The sequence below is a fragment of the Mus musculus genome, chromosome 2, assembly GCF_000001635.26.
Source record: "Mus musculus strain C57BL/6J chromosome 2, GRCm38.p6 C57BL/6J".
In the NCBI taxonomy this organism is placed as follows: domain Eukaryota; kingdom Metazoa; phylum Chordata; class Mammalia; order Rodentia; family Muridae; genus Mus; species Mus musculus.
Window position 1 is genome coordinate 87,348,107 of NC_000068.7, and position 12,274 is coordinate 87,360,380.

Here is a 12,274-nt window from a genome sequence, read left to right on the forward strand (position 1 = left end):
TTCTCAACAATGGACAAGGCATTGAAACAGAAACTAAACAAAGACATGGTGGAACTAAGAGAGGTTAAGAACCAAATGGATTTACCAATATCTACAGGACATTTCACCCTAAAACAAAACAATATACCTTCTTCTCAGCACCTCATAGTACCTTCTCCAAAATCGACCATATAATTGGTCACAAAATAGACCTCAACAGATACAGGAAGATTGAAATAATAGCATGCAAACTACAGAAAGCCCACCTACCCATGGAAACTGGACAATTCTCTACTCAATGACAACTTGATCATGGAAGAAATAAAGAAAGAAATTAAGACTTTCTGGAATTTAAAGAAAATGTTGATACATCATACCCAAACTCATGGAACACAATAAAATCAATGCTAAGAGGAATGTTCATAGCACTAAATTCCCTGATAAAGAAACTGGAGAGATCTCACATTAACAACTTAACAGCACACCTGAGAGCTCTAGTGTAAAAAGAAGCACACTCACCCAAGAGGAGTAGAAGGCAGGAAATAGTCAAATTCAGAGCCAAAATCTACCAAATAGAAATAAAGAAAACAAGACAAAGAATCAACAAAATGAAAAGCTAGTTCTTTGAGAGAATCAACAAGATAGAAAAACCCCTACGAAACTAACTAAAGGGCGCAGAGGCATTATCTAAATTAAGAAAATCATAAATGAAAAGGGAGACATAACAATAGAAATGGAGAAAATTCAAGAAGTCATCAGATCCTACTATTAAAGCCTATACTCAACATAACTGGAACATTTGGATGAAATGGATGGTTTTCTAGACAGATACCACATACCAAAGTTAAATCAAACAGGCCCATATCACACAAAGAAATAGAAGACACTGCTTTAGTAGCAGCACATAAAGAAAATGGCACTGATTACCTTTCTGGTGATTCACAGACCACTTCCTTTTTGCAGGAAGCATCCTCTTTTCAGAAGCAGCAAGAATTTCAATCAGTGCCTGTTAGCTTTTTTTTTTTCATTGTCCTTATCTCTGTCTGCTTCTAGAAAACATCATGGTACTTTAATTATTTTCTCCCTTCTTCCCCCACTTATAGAAATTATAGAAAGATTCAAGCATAGATTTTCCAGTGCTAACTTTCTCTGTCCATGTATTATTCAATGTTCTCTGCCACTGCTCTAGATCAAATAATCCCAGTATAGAAAACCAAAGATTTATATGTAGGATCTGAGATCAAAACTTTTATATCTGAAGCATTTATACTTTTTTTCATTTTTGTTGGTTATTTTATGTATTTACATTTCAAATGTTATTCCCCCTTCCTAGTTTTCCCTCCATAGGTCCCCTATCCCCTCCTCCCTCCCCTTTCCTCTATGATGATGTGCCCCCACTCACCCACCCACTCCTGTCTCAGCACCCTAGCATTCCTCTATCCTGGGTCATCAAGCCTCCACAAGACCAAGGGGCTCCCATCCCAGTGATGCCAGATAAGGCAATCCTCTGCTCCATATCTACCTGGAGCCATGGGTACTGCCTATGTATTCTCTGGTTGGTGGTTTAGTCCATGGGAGCTGTGAGGGTCTGGTTGGTTGATATTGTTATTCTTCCTATGAGGCAAAACCCTTCAGCTTCTTCAATCCTTGCGCTAGTTTCTCCATTGGGGTCCCCATGCTCAGTAAGATGGTTGGCTTCTAGCATCTATATCTATATTTGTCAGGCTCTGGCACAGACTCTCAGGGGACAGCTATACCAGGCTTCTGTTAGAAAGCACTTCTTGGCATCATCAATAGTGTCAGCTTTTAGTGTCAGCAGATGGGATTGATCTCTAGGTGGGATAGTCTCTAGGTGACCTTTCCACAGGAAAGGCATATATATGTTAATTCAATTCTCTTTTACCAGTTACCTTGATATTCTTTGTCCTAGCATCAAAATATCCATTTTTTTTAACTAGGTAAGTGTCATAGCTCTGATGGAAAATTACCTTGGCAGTCAGGAGTCAGGAATACCATCACATCATACAGCATGTATTAAGAGAAATATAGTAGGGTTGCCACTTCTGCTTGGGTCAGATGGAGCAATAAACTCAGTGGGAGGCAGGGTTTATAGAGAGATTCTTGGGCAATGTTATGGGGGTTTTCCAGAGTGTCCTGTGTTTGGCAGTATTCTGTAGCCTGATCTTGGAACAACTCTAGCATTGATAGAATTTTGAGCTCAGGAATTTGTGAGATTCTGTGTCCTGCTTGGTGGAAACCATGGATGGCTATGTTCCAGAGAGCAACATCTGAGTACTTTGCAGATGGCTCTCTCATGGGAATCATGAGGAAAACCTCCTGCATACCTGGCAAGGTCTAGTGTGACAGAATCTGTAACCTAAGCTGTTTTCTCTGGGACTAGCTGTAGCATGAACCCTTTCCTCTAGCAGAAAAACATGTATGTTCTTGGTATCTTTGTCTTTGACTTTGTAATGGGCAAGGCAACAACACAATAGAGATATCTGGCATCTAATCTTTGGGCAAGATCATGGATTGGTGTGATTTTATGACCTGACATTTGGCTTTTATTCTCAGTAGGGTAGCACTTGGCCGCTTACATCTTTAGGGGTAGAAAGCACTCCTTATGGCCTTTAAAATAGTCTAGGACGCAGCACCTGGTCACTCTTGCCTGGACGGGCTTACAAATAGGGGGTTTTGGTTACTATCAGAAAAGTCATCCTTTCCTCCCTCTTAAGAAGCTCTATTTACTTTTTGACTTATTACTTCATTCCTGAATCAAACAATGAACATCAAATAATATCTACAGCCTGTAGAAGTCCTGCTTGTGTGAGTTCAAGGAAGAGCCCAGGAGACATAGTTGTGACATCAGCTTAATGAAGGAAATAACCACCAGCTTGCTGTTTACAGAGATGGCCCTGAATAGCTCAAGTCTCTCTGTATTTTATTTCAAAGTCATAAAGCATATAATTTCAGCTTTACTTTCTGAAACAAGCTCCACAAAACTAGGCAATGATTCTCTGAATGTTTTTCCATAAGTTTCTTTTATTTTCACTAGGCAGATATGAAATATTATGGTTTCATAATTAAGCACATCTCTGTGGTCATGAATAGCACATATTATCTTAAACACTTATCTGGCAGCCCATGTAACAAGTTTTACAAGTTTTGTTTTGTTTTGTTTTGTTTTTCTTTTCCTTTCTACTCTGCCAGACTTCTATCTCTGTCATGCACAACCATAGTCAAGAAGACAAGATTTAATTTCTTAGCATAATGTCCCATTGACTCTTGGCCAGAAACTCTTATTTTCTGAAATGCTGATACCTATACAGATGGTTTCCTTATTCCTCAACTGGTGTCCTCATGTTTATGCATATTCATTAAATTATCTGATTATTTTTTTGCAAGCGCTGTATTCTGAGTCAGAGGAATCCATGTACTTTTCTGAGAATAACTATGTGCCTCATAAAAACCTTCATGATCTCTACTTTTTGAAACCTGGGTTTTGCATGACTTCAGGAATGATTATCTCAATTCCATCATGTATTTTTAATAAATCCACCTTAGCATTAAAATAAGATTTCTATTGTTATTTTTGTACCTGTTACAAACTGAAAGACAATGCTGCCAGGAATATACTTATTGTTATACTAGACAAAAGAGATCATCTCATGGTCAGGCCCACAGGAAACAGTTGAGGTAGCAGATTCTGTCACACTACTCCTTGCCAGGTGACCAGGAGCTACTCATGGGGTGCTTCCCACAAGAACTGCCATCCACAAAGCACTCAGATGCTGTTCCATGGAATAGATCCATGGTTTCCACCAACAGCTATTTCCTAGAATCTGAATATATATATATGTTTACATATATATGTTTATATGGGCATCCATACAATATTCATAGTCCTTAGCTCTCATGTCACTTCACATTAGTAAAATAAACATCATAGGAAAGATTGTGGGGAAATCGAATACAATGTTCCAATGATTAGTTGGAAGCAGGGTGGCAGAATGGGGAAGAAATACACAGAAAAATTTAACAAATATTCAGAGTCTTGAGTGTTTGGGACTTACATAAGAGTTTATTCCTCTAAGATCTTTCTTTCTGTAATAAATATATCTACACAGAAAAATACTCAAGTATCTTTGTTAAACATGTTTGCATGAAAAATTGGAAGAATTAAAGTTAATTTATAAAAGAAAATATAACCAGCTTTTATTCAGACCCCTATATATGTTGTGATTATTTCAAGATATTTTACATGTAATTAGATGCACAGTAGTCATAATAATGCAAGTGTTCTTTTAATTGTCAAGCTATTGGGAATCTGAGTGTAGTAGGGAACTAAGAAAAGGCGTTCATCAGGGAAGATCACACCAGTGTCAAACTGACAGCTGTGAAAACATACATTCATTACATCTTATGCAATCATCAACAGTCTATACCTAGGAATACACACACAAACACACACACACACATGCTAGAGTTTAAAGGGGTGAAAAATGTGATATCAATAAAAATTAAAGAAATCTCAAACACTGTATTTATAAATCATGAAAAGTTCTAAAACTATTAAAGTGAAATTTACATTTTACAGTTGAAAATAATTACCATGATTTATCATTAATATTTATAATATTTAATTAAGTGCTTCTTACCCTAAAGAGAAAATAAATAATCTTGGTCAATTGAATCTGCTTCACAAAAAACCACCAATCAAAACCTTCAGAAAGAAATCAAATCAAGCTAAGAGATGTGTTCTATAATTTTCTGAATTTCCCACTTCCAGTGGTTTCCATTGGACTCTTATTTATTACATACTCCTTTATTCTACTGGGCAATGACACCATTGTACTAATCACAAGGGTAGTTTTTTCCTTTGGCAAATTTTCTTTTTTAGAGATATGGTATATATATATATTACTCTTCCTAGGATGGTCTTGGGACTCAAAAAAGAGCTATGTCTTTCATTGCCTGTGCTACAAAACTGTGCTTCACTCCTACTCTGGGAGCCACAAAGGGATTTCTCCTGGCTGTGATGTACAATGACATTTATGTGGCTGTCGGTAACCCTCTGCTCTATTCTCTACTCCTAAGACTCACCTGTGGATCAAGCTCTCAGCTGGATCTTGGTTCAGTGGGATGAATTCTGGTACAGGTAGATTGCAGACAACACAAAGTTTATATCACTTGCTGGTTCCCACCACACCAATCACATCTTTTGTGACTTCCTTGATATTTCAGCTTGCCTGTGAAAACGTTTATAAACGAGATGGTGATCTTCCTAGATGCTGTTTTGTTTTGCTGATCTTCATTTCTTTTATTTACTTATAATATATTACAAAATTCTGACATAATTATTATCTAAATGATTTACTGGAATATTCCTTGAGCACTAACTGTTGAATATACTTTTGCATACATATTTAGTAAAATAACAAAAAATACTTTTAGATCTCTGGAATATCAGTTTTATAATGATAGCTCTTCACAATTAAACCTTACCTGTAAAGTTGAAGCTAATTTGTTGGTAAGTCTATGAATGGAATATTTAACATAAATTCTAATTCATTCAGTGTTACATTCTATTAAATTATGTATAATAGTCACTGTCAAAAAAGAACTCTGACATGATTATTATAACTGGCTCAGTTAGAAGATCATACTTTGTTGTATCCTATGTTGGAAATAGCATAATTTAATTTAATGAATTAGTGTCAACTGTATTCAAAAATGTCATAACAAAAGCTCATGCATTTTTACATGCAAAGAGTTTGATTTAAATATTACAACCCAAGTTAATAACTTATCATAAAATCAAAAATCTAGGTTTTATCTTTTTATTTTCTTTCTGGGACTAATATCCTAAATAATGACTTTACACATGCTAGGATTTGTTCACCAGGTAGCTATATCAAGCTCCTAAATTTATTCAATAGAGTGCATTGCTATACAACTTTTATAATATTAGAAGCAGTAGACAGAAATTGTATTTTATGTATGTATATATATATATATGTATATTTTATGTATGTATATATGTATATATATATATATATATATATATATATATATATAATAAATGGTGATCCGTAAAAAATACTGTTGAAATACAACCATATGTTATAAAAAAAAAATCAATAGACTGAATCTAGGAACACACAAGTTAATTTCATAAGAATAAAAAAAAATTCACTTCAAATAAAATTCCTGAGGATATATGAAACATAACAAAGTTTGTAAAAAAGATATTACATTTTATAATTAATTTAAAATAATCTGTTTATTTACTGTGTGTATGTGTTTGTATGCACCTGAGTGAATATATGGTTTTAAGAATTGGGAAGTTGGAATGTTGCAAGCATTCTTTATTCACATTTATGTGTCCATGGGGACTATCAATAGTACTTAAAAAGGAGGACAAATTCTCGTTAATATGGCTTCTGCTTTATTATGTTTTCTGCCTTCAGAACTTATATTTCTTAACAATTATACACAAAAGAGAAAGGCTAAGGGTATATAGTAATCATAGTTCAAGGTATGTTTTATTCATATGTTCATTTTTATTATTTGTTAAATGGCAAATGGCAAATTCATTGTTTCATTCAATTAAAATGTAACATGAGAAAGGAATTTATCCCAAGAGTAATGCACATCTACCACTAAAATTGCAGTGTATAGTCTGACAGTATAATATATATTTGAAGATGATTAGTCTTTGGCAAAAGAAAACGTTTTAGGTACAACTAAACTATTTTTTTTTCATTTTCAGAAATTTATCAATCAATAAAGGTAAGAATGCTACCTTACTTAGAGTCCAAACTGATACCCTTGAGCTTCTTTTGGCAAATATCAAACCTATCTATAATTGTACTTTATCTCTCTTAAAAATATCAGCATTTAAATGGAATCTTACAGAATACTGAAAAGGATTCATGGATTTCTGGTTTTTATAACCTCAAATACTATTTTAGAGTAACTATTGTTCCAGTATTTGGCATTATTGGATCAGATTTTAAAATGTAAACTTTCAAAAATCAAGGAAAATGATTTAAATTATTGTCAACAATATCATTGTCTTGTGTACTAATGTGTACATAAGTCACTTTATGTACACAGGTCATTTTATTTTTTTCCTAGACACCTATTTCAATGTATGTGTATTAAATCTGCAGCTCCAGTTATAACAGCTGATCAAAATATTGATGGATATGATTGAAATCAGTTGGTAACCTACCATTTCCCAAAGTATTTCTGATTGCTAAGTGCTAACATTCATAGTAAATAATTCTGGAAATATTAAACTTAAAGACATAAAACTTTTTATTCATCATCTTCAATTTAGTCAACACTTGGTCAGAGAAAGGAAAAAGCTGGGTGTACTCTTACGTTAAATATTCTATTTAATATCACAGTGAATGGTACAGTAAGTGAATTAGTATTTCAAAAAGGGATGTTAGTTAAATAAAGGTAAGTTACATCAATCCAATATGCCTAGATTTAACTTAAAAGCCTACTTTTTTTTCTTTTTCTTACTGTGATTACGCAGTTCTAAAGAACGGCAAATGTGTTTTACAATCATTAGAAACATAAAACAGACCTATCAAAACATTTGAAGACATTTTTGAAGAAATTGTACTAATGAAAAATTTTATTGGTAAAGTGTTGCTTAGCATGCATGAAACCTGATATTAGTTCAGACCCACAAACAAAACAGGGGATGTAAGAACATCTTGAGTCATATAATTGCAGTTCCTCCTTTCCACATAGTTTTAAATGAAGATATTTATGAATGTAAATAAAATTCTTTGTTCTTTTCAGAATTGAAAGCAAGACTCCCCCCATGAAACCAAGCAGAAAATCAGAGAAGTTTAATAAATATTTTTTAAATTAGAAGAGTAGAAGCGAATCTGTTCCTTGAGTGATTTTTTAAATGTTATAAACCTAGCTTAGTTTAATGTAGAGATGCATTCTTTTACTTAAACAATGATTACTGATAGGGGGAAATGTAAGAAGGAACACATATAATGAAAGGGAAAAAATATTGCATTTTCAGTATGGGATCTTCAAGGAGACAGTTTTGTGGGCAGCATCTGGCTGAGCAAACTCAGAATACCTAATAGTTTGTAGTCCTCAGTGAAATGAGAAAAAACTTTAACACTGTCTCCATAATTAGTTTTTATATTGCATTAAATTGGTGAATAGATGTTACATGAATTTAACCATATAGTGTAGAAATTTAAAAAGAAAAAAACCGTTTTGTTTTGCACTTTTGAGTATAAAGCCATAGCTTCATAATTAGAACTCTTGCCTACTAGTTTCAGTTCATCAAATTTTCAATCAATTCAAATTTCACATTTTAGTACTTTTAGTCTATTTCACATAAAAAATGTGAAAAGGAAAGAAATTATAACATCAAATTTCTATCATCATAAAATTCTGTTTTATTTTTTCATATTTAACATGACCTCAACTTGCACCTATGTTTTAGAGCTAAAGCCTTGGAACACCATGCAAACATAAGTCTTTAATATGACTGGTGGTCTGTCTCCTATTTGCTGTGAATTTCACCTTTCCCTTTAAAAATAATGGTGCTTAAGGTAGAAATTATTCAAGAAGTACAGAAAACAAATGAGAATTGAGCTATTTCTGTAAGAGTAGATAAAATTAAAGTAATGCCCACATATGCATCTATAATTGGTGCCTGCTTGGAAATAGAAAGACAGCATTCTCTATTGCAGTGTCAGTGGATATACAAATCATATATCATGCTCACGATGAGTTGGAAGATACAAAAGAGACTGCTTGTTTTGCTTTTCTTTGGGTGGTCTATAGTTTCATTTTGTTTTACTTAGACTGGTTTTGCATTAGTATGATTTTCAAGTTTTGGAGACAGAGTGAGTATGAGACAGAGAAAGAACATAAAGTTTGATTGTAGAACAGTGAGGAGGATCTAGAATGAGGTGACCAAAATTGGTTAAAACATTGTGTGAAAGTATAATCAAAAATATTAAAATAAATCTTTATTAACATGGAAAGAACATTAAGTGTGATAATAATTACAAATAGACACATTAGGTAATAATAAAATATGTTAAACTGAAAGAACTGAATCATTGTATAAATGAATATTAATTTGGAGTTCTGTCTCTGAGTAGGTGATCATTGAAAATGGCATACCTTACTGTTATGCAGTTTTCTCTGGGCCTATCTAGTACCTGATAATACAGTTTACCACATTTTTAGTCTCTTCTATGAAACTGAGGCATTAGTTATGATGCTATTTTCAGTTTGTAGACAAATAAAGCTATAGACAGTAACAGTAAAATAATTGCACTTCTGGTTGAATCATGCCCACAGATGGAACACTCAGAGAACAGTGCCATGGATAATGCAACCTCAGTGACACAGTTTCTCTTACTGGGGTTCTCTGGCGTACCTAACCTGCAAACATTTCTGTTTGGGATGTTTTCCATAATGTATGTGGTTATCTTAATAGGAAACACCTCTATACTTGTTATAGCAAGAATTGATCCTGCACTACAAAAACCCATGTATTATTTCCTGGCCAATTTTTCATTTCTGGAAATTTGTTATGTATCAGTCACCCTTCCCCGCATTCTCTACAATCTTTGGACACAAGACAGAGGAATTTGTCTCCTGGCCTGTGCTATTCAAATGTTTTTCTTCCTAATTCTGGCAGCCACTGAGTGTTTTCTTCTGGCTGTGATGTCCTATGACCGCTATGTGGCCATCTGCAACCCTCTGCACTATCCTCTGGTCATGAATCCAACAAAGTGCACTCAGCTGGCTGTGGGCTCTTGGCTCGGTGGTATCCCAGTCCAGATAGGACAAACTTGTCGAATATTCTCTCTACATTTCTGCAATTCTAATATAATAGAGCACTTCTTCTGTGATGTTCCCCCAATTCTCAAGCTGGCCTGTGGGGACACTTCAATGCATGAGTTGTCTGTATACTTAGTGGCTATGTTTTTTGTTGCCTCTCCTTTTATGTTAATACTTGCTTCCTACAGCAAAATCATTGCTACCATTCTAAAGTTGCCAACAGCCACAGGACGGGCAAAAGCTTTCTCCACTTGTTCTTCACATCTGGTGGTAGTGCTTTTATTTTTTGGATCAGCTACCATTAACTACTTGAGGCCAAAGTCCATTCATTCTGTAGGAACTGATGAACTACTCTCTCTGTTTTACACAATTGTGACCCCCATGTTCAATCCCCTAATATACAGCCTCAGAAACAAGGATGTGATTGCAGCATTAAGAAGGCTTTTACTTAAAATTTAGAGCCATTGACTTAAGTACAAGTACATAATCAACTTCTACCACACTCATGAAAACTATGTTAACTTTGTAGATTCCATTTTACTTTGTAACTGAGACTATAGTATCATATGTATTTATTTTTTAAATTAATGTACTTTAATTAAAAATATAATTTCTTTTGCTTTTGAAGTTTCTCCTTTGAACTCTATAATGTCTCTTCCTCCTGCCTCTCCCATGTTACTTATACTACGTTCATCTCAAAAAAGTGGCAATTTTTTTATTGTTGGGATGTTGATATATAGATGAAAGATAGATAAAGCTATAGATAGATGATAGATAGATGATAGGTAAATTTGGAGAGATAAATGATAAATTGATAGATAGATAGATAATAGATAGATAGATAGATAGATAGATAGATGATAGATAGATAGATGATAGATAGATAGATAGATAGATAGATAGATAGATAGATAGATAGACAGACAGACAGATGGATTGATAGATAGATGACAAACATTAATAAGTCTGTGGTTTGTGTGTGCATATACATGTATGCAGTTGAGAGCAGTAGTCATCACTTTCCTGTTGTTCTCTGTCTGATGGCTGTTCCATGTTTACATGTCCACTGGTGTTGCTATTATATTGATATCTTATTACAGCAACCTTTTTGGTGTCCTGCCTCTTAAAAATATCTTTATTATGTTCTCAGTTACAATGTTTGTAGCATGGATGTGTCCCTTCAGTCTGAGATCTCCACTGTTTTGTTTTTTGAAGTTTTTTTTTAATGGGGGGGGGTGATGTCTGAATTGTGTCTAATTGTTGTTTTCTGTGGTTTCTAGTTGCTTTAAAGAGAGGTTGTTTTGAAGAGGATTCATGCCTATACTTACTCATAGTTTTAAAGTTAAGATTTTGAATGCAGTATGAAGATTCTTTCCTAAGGCTCCAGGAAGCTGGCTACATTTTCTGGACTAGACATAGATTTTCTACTGTTGAATGAGTATTAAATCTAATTAGACAGTGATTGGTTTCCAAAAACACGGGAGTATCTCTTAATTCACCTTTACACCTATCTTGACATATTAGTAATTGTTTTTCATAGATGTTGAAACTGACTGTGATTGTTTAATTGTTTCTCTCCTCTGAAAGCTTGCATAGAGTTTCCTAGAACCCAGAAATTTAGACTTCAGAAAAGAAGGTTTTGTGCTAAATCCAGCTCAAATCTTAATGGACTTCTTAGTTATGACCACGGAAGGACTAGGGATGACAATATAAGCTATTAAATATTAGTCTAGCTAGAAATACAATTTTGCAGATTCTCCTCCCTGTTGCTACAATTCTGTGGCCAATTTTAGATGAGCTATAATGTATATAATATAATGTATATTTATAGAAATTCTATATGTCAACTCATTTGTATCCCTAAAACAAAACAAAACAAAACAAAACAAAACAAAAAAAACACAAAACTAACCACAGAAACACAAAAAGCCTAAATGTGATGAAAATTTTAGTTTCTTTAAAAACATAGAATATTTTTAATTAGATATTTTCTTTATTTACATTTCAAATGTTATCCCTTTTCCTAGTTTCCCCTCTGAAAATCTCCTGTCCCCTCCCCCCCCCCCCGCCCCCGCTCCCCAACCCCATCCCTGGTCACTGGCATTCCCCTATACTGGGGCATAGAGCCTTCACAGGACCAAGGGCTTCTCCTCCCATTGATGACCTACTAGGCCATCCTCTGCTACAAATATATCTAGAGCCACAAGTTCTACCATGTGTGTTTCTTTGATTGGTGGTATAGTTCCAAGGAGCTCTGAGGGTACTAGTTAGTTCATATTAATATCCCTTCAATGGGGCTTCAGTCCCCTTCAGCTCCCTGGGTATTTCTCCGCTCCTTCATTGGGGACTTTGTGTTCCATCCAATGGATGACTGTGAGCATCCACTTCCGTATTTGCCAGGCACTGGCAGAGACTCACAGGAGAGAGCTATATCAGGCTCCTGTCAGCA

The 12,274-nt window shown here is 34.5% G+C and overlaps 1 protein-coding gene and 1 pseudogene across 1 annotated transcript; both read left to right on the top strand.

Moving 5' to 3' along the window:
- On the top strand, positions 4,686 to 5,348 carry Olfr1119-ps1 (olfactory receptor 1119, pseudogene 1; annotated as a pseudogene).
- On the top strand, positions 9,340 to 10,284 carry Olfr1120 (olfactory receptor 1120). The gene has a single exon (NM_147029.1). It carries the CDS (start codon positions 9,340 to 9,342, stop codon positions 10,282 to 10,284), a length of 945 nt encoding a protein of 314 aa, NP_667240.1.
- The last annotated feature ends 1,990 nt before the right edge of the window (positions 10,285 to 12,274 follow it).

Bases quoted from the DNA above. Each gene is read 5' to 3' on its own strand.
- Olfr1120 (NM_147029.1), top strand. From the start codon at position 9,340: ATGGAACACTCAGAGAACAGTGCCATGGATAATGCAACCTCAGTGACA.